General features: G+C 40.3%; 1 protein-coding gene across 1 annotated transcript in view; it reads right to left on the reverse strand.

The window, feature by feature from the left end:
* Positions 1-18,768, reverse strand: part of NEO1 (neogenin 1) — a gene marked incomplete at its 5' end in the record, with an annotated part of 204,531 nt that overhangs the window by 57,636 nt on the left and 128,127 nt on the right. Inside the window, 2 exons of the mRNA XM_082005375.1 lie at positions 16,983-17,103; positions 18,024-18,178. Coding sequence (XP_081861501.1) covers positions 16,983-17,103; positions 18,024-18,178 — 276 coding nt within the window. The remainder of the gene's footprint in view (positions 1-16,982; positions 17,104-18,023; positions 18,179-18,768) is intronic.

The following is an 18,768-nucleotide window of genomic DNA, read 5'->3' on the forward strand; positions in this document are numbered from 1 at the left end:
TTCTGGAACCGAGGTTGAGGCTACGTCTATGTCGGAAGGCAGCAGGGGAGGCACTTGAGGGCGAGCCAGCTGTTTCTGAGAGCCAAGCGCCCACATCGTATGGACTCTATAGGTGCCACTTTGGATTAGCTCTTACCCTGAACACCCAACAGGGACCAGAGTGCATCCTCCAGTTCAGTTTCGTTCCAAAGCCATCGAGATCCAGTACTGAGGTGCAATTCAATGGTGAGGAGCAGGCACAGGGGAGAGATGTCATGAGTGCTCTCCTGATGGAAATGAAAACTTCTACGTAGGTGCACCTTCAGAGGACATAGATACTGCAGCAAGTGGAGAACAAGATCAACCTGGCCAATGGGAGCCAGTTATGGGGACAACTGAGGAATCTGGGCCATCAGGGAGTGGTTAATATATACTATTAGAGAAGAAAAGAAAGTCCTCTTTATAAGAAGATCAGAGCAGATTTGTAGCTTTTAAATATAAATAAATCCTTGATTTCAGCAACAGAGACGTACTACAAGTACAAATAGCAAATTACTATTTTGCCAAAAAAACTGCTGGAAAAAACATGACCTAGGACATTCAGATCTTTAAACACCTTAAATATTTTAACTGTGTACCCTAAGAAAAAGAACACCTCAGCGGTACTGATATGTTTAGTTTTGACTTGGGGTATTCGGAGAAAACTGTTTACTTGATAAATAATATTTTTCACATAAATCGCTATTTATCTTATTCCAGAAAGGTAATCAAGACTTTCATTTTTCTTACTTTTACCTAATGCAGCGTTTTCCTAAATTCAAACTTTAGCATATGGTATCATTCCTCCGGCTTCAGACCAGAAGGATTCAATCTTGATCAGGATTAAGAAGCTGTGATACTTCAAAGAGTCATAGTCAAAAAACATTCATTTTCTCTTGTACTCTTTGCCTCACAGTGTTCAAAACATACAGCACTAACTGGTTGCAATGTAATAAGTATGAAATAACAAAATTAGTAAGTCCATGCTATGCAACTATCCTTTAAATTTTTTCTTTCTCTCCTATTTTTTCCCCTGTGTTTTTACTCATATCAAACTGTCAACCTTCTTCAAATCCTTAATTCATAAATTTATGACAGAAGGGACATCATCTTGTTATTCCTAGTAGTCCCCTGCATGAGACCATAATCAAAGAAAAACACATTAACGGGTCCTAATAAGTTCTTGGAGGCCAACGGCCACAATGTGGAAGCTGGTACCTTGTCTCAATAGATCAGTTATAACAACTGAATTACTTCCTTCCCTTGGAAAAACTAATTAAAAGAAATCTATCGGACCCCTATTCTTCTACTAAGAGCTGCTTTCATGCAAAACTGAAAAAGTGAGTAAGCAGACATGGAGAGCAGAGTGTATTAAACTAATTTCTGCTGTCTATAATGAACATGCATTTCCTGAATCTCCAGGATTTCCTAACGACAACCACCAGCACCTCTGTTTACGTGGTGTAAGACACAGCTCTAGGTCTGTTTGACATGACTGTAACAAGACAACAAAATCTAATATTTCAGAGAAAATTCAAAAGTATATCAATACCTGTGTACAAAATTGAGCTTCATGAGATCATTTAAACTTCAGAACTTTGTGTGTGATTTTGCTGGGTAAGGAAATTTGTCAGAAAAAGAAAACACATGAGAACGTTCAGACCAACACCTACAAGAAAGCACAACTGTGGCCCGCTGGACATAAAGCCTACTAACCTTGAAATTACTTCTAGAATTAAAATTACACGAACCATTCAGAAACGCGAAGCACGTCTGCTGAGGAACTGACCCCATAAGGCTGCCTCGTGCCTGCACGACCGTGTAACAGTGGTGTGTTACAGACCGGGGACAACAGGCTCAGAAATTAAAACACAGGGGGAGTTTATGGTTTATATTGCACTGCTTTATACATTACTTGCTGCGATTAACTGAAAATCCATTAGTAATGCTTATCATTGTATATAAAAGACATTTGGTACCAAAACGGACAGAAAAATGGTAGAATCTTTGATAACGGTATTTTTCCAGTGACTTTTTTTTTTTTTTTTTTTTACACGATGTGTTCACATGGCAACAGCACCTTAGTGTGTTTTTGTTTCACCACTCTACCTGGCCAAAGAAACCTTCAAGTTGGCCAGCAATTTTCAACCCTGGGCATTTTTTTTTCCTACGCCCTTATATACCGGTCTTATTAAAGCCAATGCTTTCAACTTCTGTAGTAGTTTAACTACTTTTGACTATAACACGCAATCAATTACTGACGGGAAAAGGAGGTGACATCTGCCGAATGGGAGAGATTCCCCTCTCCCACTTGCCCCTCGCACGTTGTAGAACTGGCTGTACATACATAAATACCTACAGAAAGCCCTGTACTGGCTTCATGGCCCCCAGGACCCAAAGCCAATTCACCTCGTTAGTCCAGAAAAAAAAGAGTGTACAGCTTTCCACGAAGGCTGCAAGCCAGCTGAAGGTGCTGGGACGCTGACAGACACCAGAACCGGTTCAAAGGAGGTGGCCGAACTACAGACTTGCCCTTTGGGATGTAAAGAGCCGTTAGATGATCCTGGCTACACAGGAAACTGCTGCCTGAACCAAAGAAGAGTTTAAGTGAGCTGCCCAAGGGGACACAGACGTCAACCGCTGCGGGTGCAGTCGGAGGATGGAGCTGGGCTAGGAGAAGCACCCAGCTCCCACTGGAGCATCTCCCACTCCCCCCTTGGGAGGTGGGTATTCATCTATGGGGAAGCCAATTCAGGGAGATAAACCTGGACATAATTATCCTCCAGAGGGGATTGAGGACAAGAACCTGACACAGTTCTCTGAATCAACTTTGTCTCCAGTAGACTTAAAAAACCAAATGCAATCCACCATCCTGAGGAACAGACCCTGCCCCAAACAAAAGCAACCCTCATTTTCTTCACAAGATGAAACGGAGATGCTTGCTTACTTCTTTCTCTACACTGACATTGTTTCGCCCACAACAGGCAGGAAAAATGTCTTTTTTTTTTTTTTTTTTTTTTTAAATTACCTTAGCTTCATTTACATTACCACTGGGAATGAGAATTGTTATTTACTCTTCACTCAATGCATACTACTTGCAAAAAGCTCACCAAAAATACAGACAAGCAAAATCCTAACTAATACCCAGTGACTATGACCTTTAAGCACTCATTTGGTTCTATATTCTAATGTAAAATGGACACTCCTGGGCACTGAATAAATTGTGACTATATAAATATCCTGATAAACACGTTCTGACCGTGAACCTGTTTTTTAAAGGAAGTCATAAAATCCCGTCTGATAAAGCACACTCCTCCCATTTTCATTTCACAACAAAATGCTTTGGTGTAGAGGAAACAATTTGATTTTTTCCTGCCTCATAAAACAACCATTAAAAAGGCGCGACAGACCTTATTGACGCATTACACACAGCGGTGGGTCCGCAGAGGAAGGCAGCCTCTCCTAGAGACCTAGGCAGCAGCCCCACGGTTTAGATCAGATACCAGTGTTTCAGGGGAGGATGTAAAGAAAAAAAGCCCTGCATGAATTTTGATCACGAGACTCAGGCTATAAAAAAGAAGGAAGCGAGCCAAATGTATCTCTACGAATCCCTGAAGAGTTTAAAACTAACTACTTTTAAACAGATTTTGTTACTGGAAAGAAATTCAAACCACAGCTACATATTGCAAAATGATGGGCATAATCTTAAAATTAGCAGTGAATGCTTCATTTTATAAAAAGATTTGAGGTTTTTTGAATGACCACTCCTTGAGGAGACAAAGTCAAAAACTCTAAACAAAATACACATATAGAACCCATGGCAGTAAAAATGCAAGTAAATGCCCCAAAAGAACCCCGTACAGGTTATCCTCTTAATGTAAATATTCATAAATTGAACTCTTATGCAGAATAAAAATCTCTCAAGAACAGTAGAGCCTGCAACAATACCTGGTAATTTGACTTTAATATCTCGTAACAGGAAAGCAATGCTTTTCTTTCAAAAGCAAACGTGCTCCGTTTGAGCCAAGCTCGCTATGGAATAGTCCCTAATAAAAACACCGCGTAGTTTTGGGAAGCGCTCGTTGTTACAGCAGCCATCTGCCTATTTGAAGAGTTAGGCAAGATCGCTCCCTCGGTCTAAAGTTTCACTGGGACTCTGCCAAGATAACTCATTCTATCACCTTGAGCAAACCGCTTCCCCACGCCTTCATTTCCAATCTCACCTTTTCATGTTTTTCGCAGCGTTGTTCAGTTTTCCCTCACTGTTTGCATACCCAAGGTAACAGGGCCACAGACGCTGTCAAGTCTGTAAACACTACAAATAATTAAGAATAACAAGTTCAACCAGCCAGGTTTAGGACTAAATCACTGCTCTGATGGCAGAGCGGTACCAATACACTGGTACCGTGATCAAACCACACTATTTGACTATTTAAGGATGTATTTTCAAAGAAACACTACTGGGTGACTGCTCTCTTTCTCCCTTTTCTCAGTAATAGCCTAAACCAAAATAAATTACCCTCAAGCTGCGGTGCTAATAGACCAAGAGCAATTCCTGCTACCGTCCAATGCTCCTTCTTGCAGATAGATTTGATAACCCTTGATTTTAAACGGAAATATTTTATTTAAATGACCGTAACGCTCCTCAGAGTTTCCTCTGGATAAAATATCCATCTCCCTGTATAGAATATCTGCAGTTAATGTGTGCCAGTCCAGAGGTGCCTGCAGTACACGGGATTTACCTGAATGATAGCCTACCTGGTTTTACTCCAAGAAATAACCTGGAATTGAAAAATAATTTCCCTCAGGTTGGGGTCTGTTGACACTTTAGATGCAGCAACAACTCTGGCAAGCTGAAGTTTCAACAGACGAGACTGCACACGCTGTTTGTATGTCTAAATTGTATTCATTTCTGCTAATCTCTTTATCAAACATCTACTTATTTCACTACTTATTTCTTATACGTAACGACTGCACTCTGGTTTTCTCTCGTTTAGGTTGACAGATACAATTATCTTTTCTTCTTAAGGGAGAGAAGATAACCAAGCAAACCTCACCTTTCCTCTCGTAGGCTATAGCCATGTACAGAGCAATACTATTAGATGTGGTATGGGGTTTTTAGATTCATTTCCACTGGACTTCTCTCTTAAAGACCATATCTATCTGCTGCTTGCTTACCACTTACAGGCTACCTCAGACCCACCGTTTTGATAGAAACTAGATGAGGTATCAGGATGGTTGGGAATTCATGTAAAGGACACAAAAGCCAATCTTATGAACTCTTAATTAAGATTCAAAGATTTTTTACTTTCTATTTTTAAAGAGGCAGGTAAAGTTCTTTTGCTTCTTCCTATTTCTAATTCTAACAGAAATAGTAAACCCCATCAGCATTTTTAAAATATAACTTCTTGCACTAGCAGAGACGCTTGGGAATTTGGCATTCGCATCACAGCACCCAAGAATTTGAGGTTATTCCCCAAATGTACACGAACAAAGCCTATAGCAACACACGCAACACTTTAAACGCGGATTACTCTGGTCATTGACCGCTATGAAAAACCCCTGATCGACGCGACTAAAAGGCCGTTATAGGTTAGATGATGCTGGAGAAGAGAAGGACACAGGATGCCGACTCTAATCCGAAGGTGGAATGTCCGTTGCTGAGACAGAGTAGCCCCTGTTAGCTCTGGGACTCAGAAAAGCAGACCCAGGGACAACCTTCCTCTTTCTCCTTCATCTGCCTTTAGCACCTTCAGTAATACCGTGTCTACAGGAAAACCATACAGAATCCATTTGTCTTTAGAAGACTTTGGCTCCACAGTTATTAGTTTCTTTTTTTTGGGTGGAGGGAGAGGAGATGGGAGAGGGGAAACAATCGAGTAAGCAAGAGAAATGCCACACCAGGGTATTTCTAATGCAGTGAGAACAGCAGCAATTTGCAGTTATGTACGCTACTGAAATTTTAGGCAAATCTGAATGCACATTATTAAAAATGAGTGTTAGATTTGTTTGATTTATTTATGGTATAAAACCATATGTAGAAAAAAGAATATGTAGGTTATATATATAGGTATAGAGCTTATTTAGGTTATCTTGTCGAGACTGCTGGAAAAATACATGACATCAGAGGTAAAGAGCCTCTTTTCCTAGATTCAGATATTCAACTGTATGAATCCTATTACATATGCAACCAAACTGTAAGCCAATCCTTTCTCCTGTTCTCCAAACAGCATTCAGGTCTCTCTAATATTACCGTATAATTTAGCAACTTTGAAATATAAGTAACCAGTTAAGACCATATCCACACGTTTGTTCCCCCCGCCCTGGTGTGAGACTGACAAAATCTGATCTTTTCCTTTCCAACCCAAGGCTAGGATCAATTACAAATACAGGCTACTTCTGTCGATCTTCACAACCCTGTTTATTAATAATGAAGGCAGAGGAAATGCCTCCGGTAGGTGTGATAGGTATCAAGCTAAAGCTAATCCTGCCATTATACTTTTCATCTAAACAAGAAAGAAAACAAAGACCACTAAAAGCCCACACTCATCGTGATACAATGAAAGTATCCTATACCTACAGTTGATCTTCTTCACCCTGATTACTTTTATTTCCACCTATAACTAGAATACGCCCGCATTTGCTTAATACCGTTTCAGAGCTGCACGGCTTTGGTTCCTGGTAATTGCTGCCAATGAATTATCTAGTCAGGTAGCAGCCAAGCTGCCAGAAACAACAATTATATAAAATATACAAGGAGAAATGAAAAATGCAATCGATGGATTCAGTAAATGATATTACAGCAAGTGTATTTGCTTTTATTAGCCTTTCTGATGGCAAAAAGACTTCTATTGGGCTGAGGAACTCTGCTGGGAATTCAGGATAGCCCAGAGGAGACGATATGAAGCAGGGACTCAAAGGCTTTGAGCGTGTTTCCCAGCTGTCATACAGCGTAAGCACATCCCAGTTCATTCCACTTTCGCTGTGCTACAATAAATATAGAAGAGATACAGGTGAAGGGTAGAAAACACGTATTAACACATGTTGAATGTTTCTCAAAAGACATCAAAGCCTCTTCCTCCTAGAGGTTCTTCCTCTGCCTCCACCTAACATTCCTTATGCATTATTCCTCTTTACAATATGACATATAATTTCTTTAAACACAAGAACCTTTTAACCATTCCTTTCACTCATGAAAGCCAAAATTAACCAGGTGATGCTGTCCAAGTGTTTCAAAGTAAAACTGCGTAAGTAGCAATCACCGTAACCTGTATTTGCACCGCGCAGACTTTAAGTCGTGGCGCACACGGTCTGGTACGTACACCTTCAGGAGGTTTCCAATTTCTTTGCCAAGTCAGCTGTAAATACAGTCATAAAACAAGAAATGAAAACTAATAAGCGCAATCAAAGCATCCTATAAATTTTGTTATGCCTTCCTGCAATTCACCGTGCACTGGCAAACATTAATCTATTACTAATTTAATCTAAATTAGAGCAATTTATTTAAAGCGCATGCCAACTTTAAACATGAATAGTCTATTGAACGCAGAATATGAGAACTGCTTAGGTCCCAATTTCGTGAAGTTAAAATTCAAGAAGTTTGAGATCTAACGTGGTGTAGTTTAATCAGTTCGACTTCTCAGTAAGACTATATATAAGCAGGGGCCATAAAAAGGGAATAAATGAAGGCCATTTTTTAAACAGGAATTGAGTCAAGAGATAAAGCTAACTGAATTAAAGCAGCTTTTTGGTAATTTTGAACGTACGTGCGGCCACGAGAAACACAAATGCTGACTTTCATCGAGGAAGACTAGCTAAGTAATGTAAATTAAAATCAAAATTAAACAAAAAAAAAGTCTTTCAGCATTAAAGAGGAGAACATACTGTTATGTTTACAGAAAATTAGCAATGAAGCATACACAACCAATAACAAAATATTCTCAGAGTTTGGCTTTGGTTTTACAAAACACTGTTTGAAGTCAGTTTGCAATTTCAGATGCTGTTTATGTTCCTGAAACACAACTTTCAAAAATGAGACTTACAAGCTGTTCATCCATCATTCATATGAAGTCATTTTGGTATTATAAGGCAGCGATTGAGGCAGCAAGTTCGCAAAACCTTTCGCCTACATACAACACAAGCACTATCACTATTTTTTAAAAACTTCATTACACCAGCAGTACTGAGGTCGTATTTTTTACATTAATAAATTTCAGAGTTTTTTGCAGTATTGTAGTATCTGTAGCATCCTAGAACTCTTTCATTTAAAAAGATGTGTATTTACGCATGCAAATTATTTTTATGCATGTGATTATGTGGGTGCACAGAGCTTATGTGCACATACAGTGGTGAATGAGGAAATAACTTGGATTTTATAATACAGTTACTGCCACCAATAGACAGACTATCTTAAATGGCAGGCATCATATAGAAGATATTTGGCTCAAATATCACCGTCCCATAGCATTCTGTATTGTTTCCTAAATTTGAGAGACAACTTTGGAGATAAACTGTGATAAACACCGGATTAATATCATGTTTTAATATGGCAACTGGTCGCTTACATTAAAAAAAAAAAAGCCTTAAGTCTGAAGAGTAAAACAACCCACATGGATATATGTTGATATATGATAGACAAAAGTGGGGAGAATTCTTGAGGGGAGAGGAAATTCCCCTGCTAGTCTTGTCTCTAAAGATACTGATCGTACTGGATTTTCCATCTTCCTACTTTTGGATCTTCTCCCCACATGAGACCAGACAGGCTCTCTCAAATCTCACCAGGTTTTCGATCCTAGCTGAGTTGGGTGCCCTTTGCACAGACCCGCTGTCAGGTTCATTACCGTTTCCTGCTCCCTCGAGATCCACAATCCGTTTCTTTCGAGTACTTTTTCCTCTTTACAGAAAATCTGAATTCCTGGCTGCAATGGTTTGAAGCCTCACTATCCAGTTTTAATCTACAAATCGTTTCTTCTCAGGTGGATACCAAGACTTCTGAAAGCTACTCATGTAAAATACAGGAACCTCTTTCAATTTTCTTTGCATTAAGACACATAAAATTGTACAAGACAAAGAACATGAAGACGCTTCTGTTTGAGTGAGAAACAGAAGAGTCTTCAGGAAGAACACCCGAGTCCTTCCCTCTTATTCAATGGGCTTTTTTCATCTTGCTCCGACATTTCATCCAGAACACCCTGCATCTTTTTCAAGTATTTCCATCATCTCCAAGAACTCCATAGAATGCCATGGCTTGAGAAAATATTTAGTGTATTACCTTGAAAACAACACAAAACATTCCTGAGTCAGAGGATGCAACTGCATACAAGAGACTCTACAAAATTACCTCTAAGAAGTGAGAAAGCCCGAGAATTTACATTTTATCTCTGTGAAATCATCCAAAATAAGTCCTGAAGTAACATGCGAGTTGCCTGCTTGAACCAGACAAGGGTAGAAGCTAAATTTATGTAATTTTGACATATGGAAAAATTTACATAAGTGCAACCAAGTTTTTCAAATCAGAGCATAAGCCTGCTAGTGCCAACTTTTCGATTTCTTTCAGCAGAAGCCAAGATTTGTCAAAAAGAAATTATATTTGCCTCCTACAACAGAATAATGGAACTCACAGATACGGAAAACACAGAGTATTTCATATATCTTGATTTAAAGAAGGCTTTTGACATTGCCTCGCATAACATTTTCAAAAGCAAGCAAATACGTTCCAGATGAGGCTACTACAAAAGCGGATTCATAACCGGCTGGAAAAATCACACACAGAATAGTTCTCGGTGTCAGAAGGAAGAGGCGATATTGAACGGGGGTGTCCAGGAGGGTATGCAGAGTTCCATACCATTCAATCTATTTTTTAACAACCCACATGATGGAGCAGAGAAAAGGCTCGTAAGGTTTAAATGAATGCAAAGTCAGGAGGGGTGCAAGTGCACCAAAGGGCGCATTTAGAATTTCAGAGCATGATCTCGAAGTGGAGAAACAGCCTGAAAAAAGCCAAGCTTCGCCGCGCGACAGGTCAAGCAAAAAGGGTCCAAGGCTTGACTAACAAAAAGTTGGAAATCCAACCATAGCTGGGAATTCCGAGTCTGTGTCAGCCTGAAGTAACTTCAAACAATCGAATACCGCTTGCGGGATAGAAATGTCAGATCTTCAGCACAATAGTAGCTGAAATGTGCTGACTCCAGAAAACTTCGATCAGACTTCTGATGTTCTCCACCCTGCTGAGGCTCAGGGAAGCCCCTACCCCACCCTACCAAGAGTCCTGTCCACCCCATTTCACTGCTATCGGACTTGAGATAGCCCATGGCCAAACTCTGGCAGAGAAATATCAACATAAAATGGAATTATTCACGCAGCAATGGTCCTGGACAGAATTCAGTTACACAATAGCACCAACCTAGGTCAATAAATGATGTCTTTAAAACTCTCGCGGAATTAGGATTCACATAAGGCAGTGGAGGAATTATCATATAGTGCAACTGAAGTGGTGTTATACTTTAATCAAATTTGGTTTGTAATGTCAAACTCTGCCACCAATACCAGACATTTCTGTTTCTCATAAGGAGATCAGCAGGCAAAAGGATACCACAAAACTGTCATAATTTGACTATGATACTAAGACTATACACAAAGAAATAAACGGGGTCAACCCACACCTCTCAGACCAACAATTTTTCTAAATCATAGAATCCTACTAGTTAGGAGGGATCTCACCTTTGACCAGGATGCTCAGGGCCTTCTACAGGTGTGTCTTGAGTACCTCCAAGATTTCACAACCTCCCTGGGCAACATGTTCCAACTGCAACTACCCTCAGTGTGAAACTTGTTTTCTCTTATCTGATCAGAAATTCCCTTTTTGCAGTCTTTTCCTGTTACCTCCCCCTGCTCTATGCCCTCCAGCAGCTGGCTGAGCAGTTAAGATGTTGTTAGGCTTCCATTCTTCAGGAATAATCAAACTCATTTCTCTCAGAGTCACAGCACATCTCAGTATACCACGTGCTCCAGCTCCCTTATTATCTTATTGTCTCCAGTGGGGCTCCACTATGCCAATGTCCTTCTTGTGCTGGGAAGCTTAAAACTGTCCTTAATGCGGTCTCACTACTGCCAAGTAGGGGGAAACAATCCCACCCCTCGACCTCCTGCCTACCCCACCAAGTCCTTTTCTGCAAAGCTGCTTGCCTAGTTGGCGGCCAGCCTCTACTGCTGCATGGAGTCACTCCGGCTCCAGGACTCCACTTTTGCCAGCGTTGAACTCTGAGGTTCCTGCCAGCCCACTTCTCCAGCCTGGCAGGTCCCTCTCTCTGCCAGCGTATCTGCTGCTCCTCCCAATCTGGTATGACCTGCAAACCTGCTATGGATGTTCTCCGTCCCATCATCTAGGTCGCTGACAAAGATCTGAAACCCTCTGAAATGGTTCCAGCTCCAGATGAGGTTTGTCTCTCCTAGCTCCATCCCTGCACGTCCAGGCAATATCCTTCACCTTTCTCCTTTGCTTCCAACTTCTATGTACTTACTTTTTGTGTTTGAGCTCGGTTAGGAGCTCCTTCTTTATCCCTACTGGTCTCCTCAACACACATGCTCAAATTCCTGCGCTTTGGAACAGACCATTCTTGGGCTTTGAGAAGACCATCCTTCAGGATCAAATGGTTTGCCCCTTGCCCATCACCACAGTCTCTTGTGGGAACCTGCCAAAAAGATCCCTGAACAAGTGTCAAAATCTCCTGTCTTGAAGCCCAAGGCTGTAATTCTGTTATTTGTTTTGCTCAGTTCTCTTCGAAGCCTAAATTCAAGCATCTCATGATCGCTGCTGCCAAGGCTGCTCCTGATTTGAACCTCTGAATTTTTTTGTTCCTGAATAGCAGGTCCAACACACCACCTCCACTAGTCACCCAGTCAGACACACGTAACCTGTGTCAGGAAGTTCTCTTCAGCCTACTCCAGAAACTTGCCACACCACCAAGCTGCCATTCCAGCACACACCAGATGGTTTAAAAACCATCATAAACACCAGGGCCTGCAATCTCCAGTTGTGTAAAGAAGGCTTCATCTACTTCTCCCCCTTGACTAGTTGCTCTCTAGCAGACTCGCATGACAATGTTGCCCGTCCATCCTCTGGTCCTTAGGCATAAGCTCTCAGCTGGCTCATCGCCCTCCCCAAGGCAAAGCTACATGCAGTTTGGGTCAGCCCTCTCCATACAGCACGACCGGCTTCCTTGCCACATCCTTCCGCAACAGCCTGTATCCATCCCTTGGAGCTATCTGGAGACGTCTCTGTAATCCCAAAGACCTCACAGCTCTGCAAGTACATGCAGACTTCTAACTCCTCCTCCTTCTTTCCCACGCTGGTAATATTAATTCACATGCAGAATATCCTTGCTTGGATAGAAACGATTTTTCATTAAAAATTTAAGTTTAAAGATAGTTTAGTTTAAATTTAAGTTTAAAGATAGCTCCACTATAAAAAATTCTCGGTGCGGTGTCCTACTGGATACCAGCAGCGTATTCAAGCCATTCACTTCAAGATCTCACTCCTAGCCGACTCACAAGCATGGCACAGAACAGCAAACCCTAACTTTTGCAGCATAGAAGTACAAAAAAAAAAATCACACAGCATACTACATTTACTTTGGAATTTTGAAAGTGATAGAGTGCATCTCAAATAATGGTTTGAAGCTGTTCTCTAAATAACATGGCATATTTGTTTACAGGCTATGATTTTTCTTTACACAGCATTCAATAATCACTTTTTTTTTTTTTTTTTGTGCCGGAGCACTTTTCAAATGCCTATCACATAGGGGTGACAGGGAACCATCTGCCTTCCTCCCCAAAGGCAACTGCTTTTCCTTATTACCACCTGTTCTTTTTTCAGTCCCCAAATGACAATTCTGAGCAATGCCAGATACACTGGAAAAGGCCAGGTTACAGGTCCCAGCTGAATTTTTCACTCTTGTCACTAGCATTTAACCTCCAGGAAGAAAACCCAAATGTATCCATTACTGAGGTCTTCACAGACCACACAAAATAATGTTGTAAAAACAACGACAAGAAATAGCTTCGTTATAATTAACTGAGCATATTAGTATTTCTGATCCATAATTGAGATGGTCAGAGGTTGACCAATCAGGATCAAATTGTAAGTAAAAAAAGAGGAGGAAAGATTTGAAGGTTGCTGAGAAAGTCATTCCCAAGGCACGACTAAAGTTCTTCCTTCTCACTGGGATACGTAGGAGTCCTCCGTAGTGGCATTTAAAGGAAATAAGAAAAGACCATTCATCCTTTAATCAATGAGGCAAAGGGCATCGATACTGCCGAACGCTGGCAGAGAACAAGTGTTAATTGAGGTACTTTCCCTTCTTTAGGTAGTTCTTAAATTCTTCCTAGAAGGCAGACCAGGCAGCAGAGTCACAACTCCACCGGAATTCCCAAAGGTACTCAGCCTCCTGGGGGAAGACGCTGCCCGAGAAATAGGGACACACCTTCACATCTCCAAGTATTTGGAAAGCAGATGGGATGCCTTCCAACTCTCTTGCAGAACTCTACACCTGGAGTTTAGTAGGAGAAGAGTATTTAACTCAGACCGTTTACCTGAGTCCTACTCCCTCTCCTCCCCTTTCAACCTTCGCAATTAGGAAGAACTGTCCTAACGTCTCTTCTCTCAATGCCACAATTCCTTTATATATTCCAGAAAAAGCAAAAGTTGCGGACTCTGTACAGTCAATTCAGTCTTCTTGTCTAAATTTATTAACAGAGAATTACAGAATTTGAAAATAAAAAGCCACTTCAATAAGCCTTCAAATTACCCTAACCTTTTTAACCAGTCAATTCTTTGTTTTAGTATTTTCCACAAATAACTTCTGTATGTGCTGCAGGCTTTTCAGAATTCACCCCAAATACAAAGACGACCAACCCAAAAGAAACTTCTTTCTGATCAACAATTATATTAAGCTTATTCTAGCAGATGAGAGTCTACATATATACCGGTCTCCGTGGCTATACGCAACTTACACTCCCATACATTCACGCACCAAAACTGTCACTGGGCGGAAGACAAGGTGAATCACCAAAATACTGCTACCTGCAACGTCAGAAATCTATGTCCAAATACAGAAAGCTTTTGTTGTAGCAGATAATCACATTGTATACTTTAAGCCTATTGTATTTAAAAATCATGCTACCATCCGAGACTGAAGAAAATACAGATACAGAATATTTTACTTTCAGACCACTCAAAAACCCTTACAGTGCCCCTCAATAAAGCTATGGAGGAAATAATATCGTTCTAGGCAGCAAAACCCAACACGCTGGAAAATTTCCACATGAAGGGCTTCGACTGAAACAAGTTAATGTACAGAAGAGACAACCAAATCCTGATCTATGAGGTAAAGTTCAGTTTCGTTGGTTTAGTTCTATTTAACCTTTCTCAGCGTATCTTCCGCAAAGTCTGAGTAACTCGTGCCTTTTCCAGCTACTCAAACTCCTCCCTGATGGCAGCCCACTACCTCCTTCCTCGCTGTCAGTTACCACAATCAATGCGGCAGTCCATTTACAGATGCCCACACAATAGTCTTGGTTCGCTTCTTCAATGCTGGCCCGTAAAGAATGCGTGCAGCCTCTCTGAGAAACTCCGTAAGGTTTCTTCTTTCTAATTTAAATTTCATTTATTAAAGATCAATTTGATATGATCAGCAAAAGGGATAACTGGAAATAGTTTGTAAACAGCCAGATGTTTGCCAATTCCATTTAGGAAGGAGAAAACAGAGAACAGCAAGGGAAGGGACACACTGCTAATTGGGAAGAACTTTGATGAACACTTAATTAACACTTTTACACTGAAATTACTTTTCAAATTGGCAAAGTAGGTATTTCTCATCATCAACTATGAAATAATAATAAAAACCCACCAGCTTTCCGAATTAATGATCAAAGCGTTCAGAAAAGTTTTTGCTCAAATTAGTGTTTTTCATTTTCATACCAAGTTAAACGTCAGGAAAGAACTACCATATATGATACCTTCACTCTCTTTCCCTGAATATTGTTTCCTTCTTTGCTGTTCATGTATTGTGAGAAGATATTAAAATCTCAAATACCTCTATTTTCTTTGACTGTGTATACCAGTTCTCGTCTCTCACAACTAAAAGCACATTCATTCCTACTTGCACTACTTGTTACGCCAGTACTCCACAATAAAAAAAAAGAATAAAATGCACTTTCAGTGATGTACCATGTGGTTATCTCTACTGCTGGGAAACAACAACTAATGTACATCAGTGTTACACAGGGAGTGCATTGTTAAAAACACCACAGGCCACGTAACAGAACGATACGACTTCGTGGGTGTATTTTTACACCCAATATGAGTCTCCACCAACACTGCGTCCATAATCCTTTGGCAGCATGCGAAAGAGAAAGGACAGCATTATAAGGGAGAGTCCTTTAGTACAACAGGACAAGTTGCCAGAGTAGAGCAGGAAGGAGAAACCACTGGGCAAACAACAGGGGAGGGAAAGGAAGACGAGTGAGACCACAGGAACTAAAATAATAACAGTAATAGTAATTTATAAACCACTACTGGGAACTGGGTGAAAGTACGAACTTGGGCAGGTCTTCAAAACCGAAGTAGGTTAATTGTTCAGTATTTTTCAAATGTGGAAAATATGGAATAATGCTTCCGCTTGAAAGATTTGGAAACTACTCCGGTGATTCATGCATACAGCAGAAATAAAATTACTTTTAATCATTTTTCTGGCAAGCTGATGACAGTAGGCCATTGCTGGATCCAGCTGCCAAACACTACTCTGAGGTTGAAATCCCATGGCTCTGTAGTATTAAAGCTACTGAATCCAGTAGAGGGCACCTTTCATCCCCCAAATAATTGTGGAAAGTACATGCATCTCTTCAGCCAGCAATGAAACACCCCCATATCCAAAGAAGAATTCAGAAGAAGTTATAAGTGCACAACTACTCTACAAAACAATCCGGAAAAAAATGGGAAGTCTATCTCATAACAGTTTACTCTCTGTACGTTGAACACCAAAGCCAGGTCTAGCAGAGCCACATCTGCTAAAATTGCAAGCGTGACGTTCCGTCATGCCTCTGACCATACATATGACTGTTTCTCCTAAATCCTTTCCATCCAAATAAAAATGAAATCAGAATTTTGAAACAACAACCGAAAAAGGCACCACAAAAGCCCCCAAAAGTACAGAATTAATATTTTCTTGTCTGACTTGCCTCTCCCCTCATCCCCATTACTATCGGTTTTCTTCCTTGTGCTCTTAGAAATTACTTTTAAGAACTGTGTGACCTGAAAGAGCAAAACAAGCTGATGCCTTAGCAATGCTATTTCTGCTACCTTTATTCCTGGAAGATAGCAGTTCTTTAATCGTAACAGCAATTATTCTCTTTTAACATCCAAAATATGCAACGTAGGACATTGAAAGAAGGTGAGTGTTGTTAGTAATTCCACTGACTAGAGCACAATAACAAATATTACTCTTAAGTTGCAGCTGTAACTCAAAAAAATTTTTGCAGTCGCTATCTGCAGAAATGACAAAGCTTACTACTTTTTAAATTAATAGCAGAAAAAAGCTGGAATGACTTTGGTGTAAAATATTTCATTTGTGGTGCGCTCCGTAAGTGCTTTTTTTTCAGTTTTGTAATTTCAGTGATTGTTTTCATTTCGGCTATCCTGTTACTTTTTTAAAACCTCAGCATGCAACCACACTTCAGATTTCTGGCTACGGTTTGTTATCACACTAAATATTTCCAAAATACAAGGTGAATCCTATAGAATTCCTTAATTTCTCTTAAGTGTACAGAAGATGACACCGAATCATTCATACGATTTTAAAAAAACATCTTCTCTAGCTGAGCTATAGCTACAACGCATCATATGGAAAAGGTCCCTTGAAATTGTTCCTTCCCTCCATTTAGCACTCTACTGTCATGGTTTATCTTACCAAGGTCAAGTATTATCAGCTGGGCTCCAGCCTGTGCATTTCCAACATCATTTTCTGCAATGCATTGATAGAATCCTTCATCCGATTTCACCAGACCCAAAACTTGCAGGTTATGTTCTTTCTGAAGAGTAAAGGAAAAACGCAACGCGTAAAAATGGGTTGCAGTTACAAAACCAATGGTGTTACTATGGCACATTACTACGACAGGAGGCACTTCTGAAGAGTAACGTGGAAAAGCGTATTTGGAGTTCCCATCAGATTTCATCTCTTTTGCACTGAATCCTCAAATTATAGGGTAACAAAAAGCCACAGAAGCTCCTACTAATGGCTATCACCGTCTAGCATCACATATCACTGGTAAGTCATAACATTTCCACAGCCATTTTCACAATATTTTAAGCACTGAATATAACTGCACAGCTCACTGTTACAATCTTATAACCTCAGGTATATCCAATTATACAGCCATTAAGTTCTCAACTATGTCTCAATAATGACTTTCACTACATCTAAAATTTCCTTCTAGAAGTACCAGTGTACCAAAACTCATGATCCACAACTCGGTTATATTTATATTTAAACTCCTGTTTGAAATTGTGATTTTCAGTGATCACAAGGCGACTGCAGAAAAACACAGCGTCATTCAGTGTTCACAGCAAGCTTGCAGTTTAACAGGTTCCACCAACAAAGTGTGTTTTTACCACTCTGTGCACCCAATATGTTTTTACACCCAATATGAGTCTCCACCAACACTGCACGTGTCTGTCTGTGCACGTGTCTGTCTGTCTTTCGTAGAAAGTCTAAGCTATAAAAAAATAGACTCACACCATATAAACAACAAGCTTTAGCGTTTCAGTAAAACGACTGAATTACGGAGCATTAAATGTTTCAAGAAATAATTTCTCTTCCAGGCACAAAAGATCAGGAGTATGAAAGTAGGAAGCTGGTTCCATAAAAGAATCCGGCTTCCATGCGTATGTGTTAGAGGACCAACAGACAGGTCAACAGCTTAAAAATCTGCAAAACAGACAATTTACTTACAACAATTTTGAAATAGTCACTTGGGATCACCATGTCTCCATTCTTCACCCATTTCACCGTTGGAGTAGGTTTTCCGGTCACCTCACACTCAAACACAATGTCCATAGATTCATGAGCATAAATATTCGCAGGCCGCTTCAGAAATTCAGGAGGAACTTGAAATAAAATGGAAGAAAGACGAAAAATGGTGTTAGCATCCACAAAAACACATCAGTTGGGCTCATACTCAGAAATACAGTAAGACTCAACACAAAAAGACGGCTTCAGGGACTCAAGCACAAACAGTAGCAATGCTGGCAGAAATTTTCAGATGAGGGTTTGATAGAAGCTGATACAAGCTCTGCATTATTTCAAAATTACATTTGGGTCAGTTAAGCAGCCAGCCTTTTTAATCTGAAATAACCTCTTGAGAATACATGAAAGAAGAAATCGAACCAAGACGTATAAAGCGTGAAGTTAAAAAGTATTTTAAAAACAAGTGACATAGATGCCATTTGGAAAACAGTATTTCTGTGGGTGAAGGACACGTTGTACTCTCCTATCTGCTGTCTGCATGAAGAGACCCCAGCAGGCAGTGGATTTCAGACATCAGTCACACTCTTCCTTCACCAACTCAGAGTTCATCCAAGCAAATCATTTAGTGCTTAATTGTGCAAGAGTTTTATGCTCCTTTCACAAATAAAAAAAAAAATCTTGTGGGATAAGCTTCCAGCAAGACAATGAAAGTTATACAAAAGCCTTCGCC

The sequence above is a fragment of the Phaethon aethereus genome (genome assembly GCF_964289735.1).
Source record: "Phaethon aethereus genome assembly, chromosome: 12".
NCBI lineage: Eukaryota > Metazoa > Chordata > Aves > Phaethontiformes > Phaethontidae > Phaethon > Phaethon aethereus.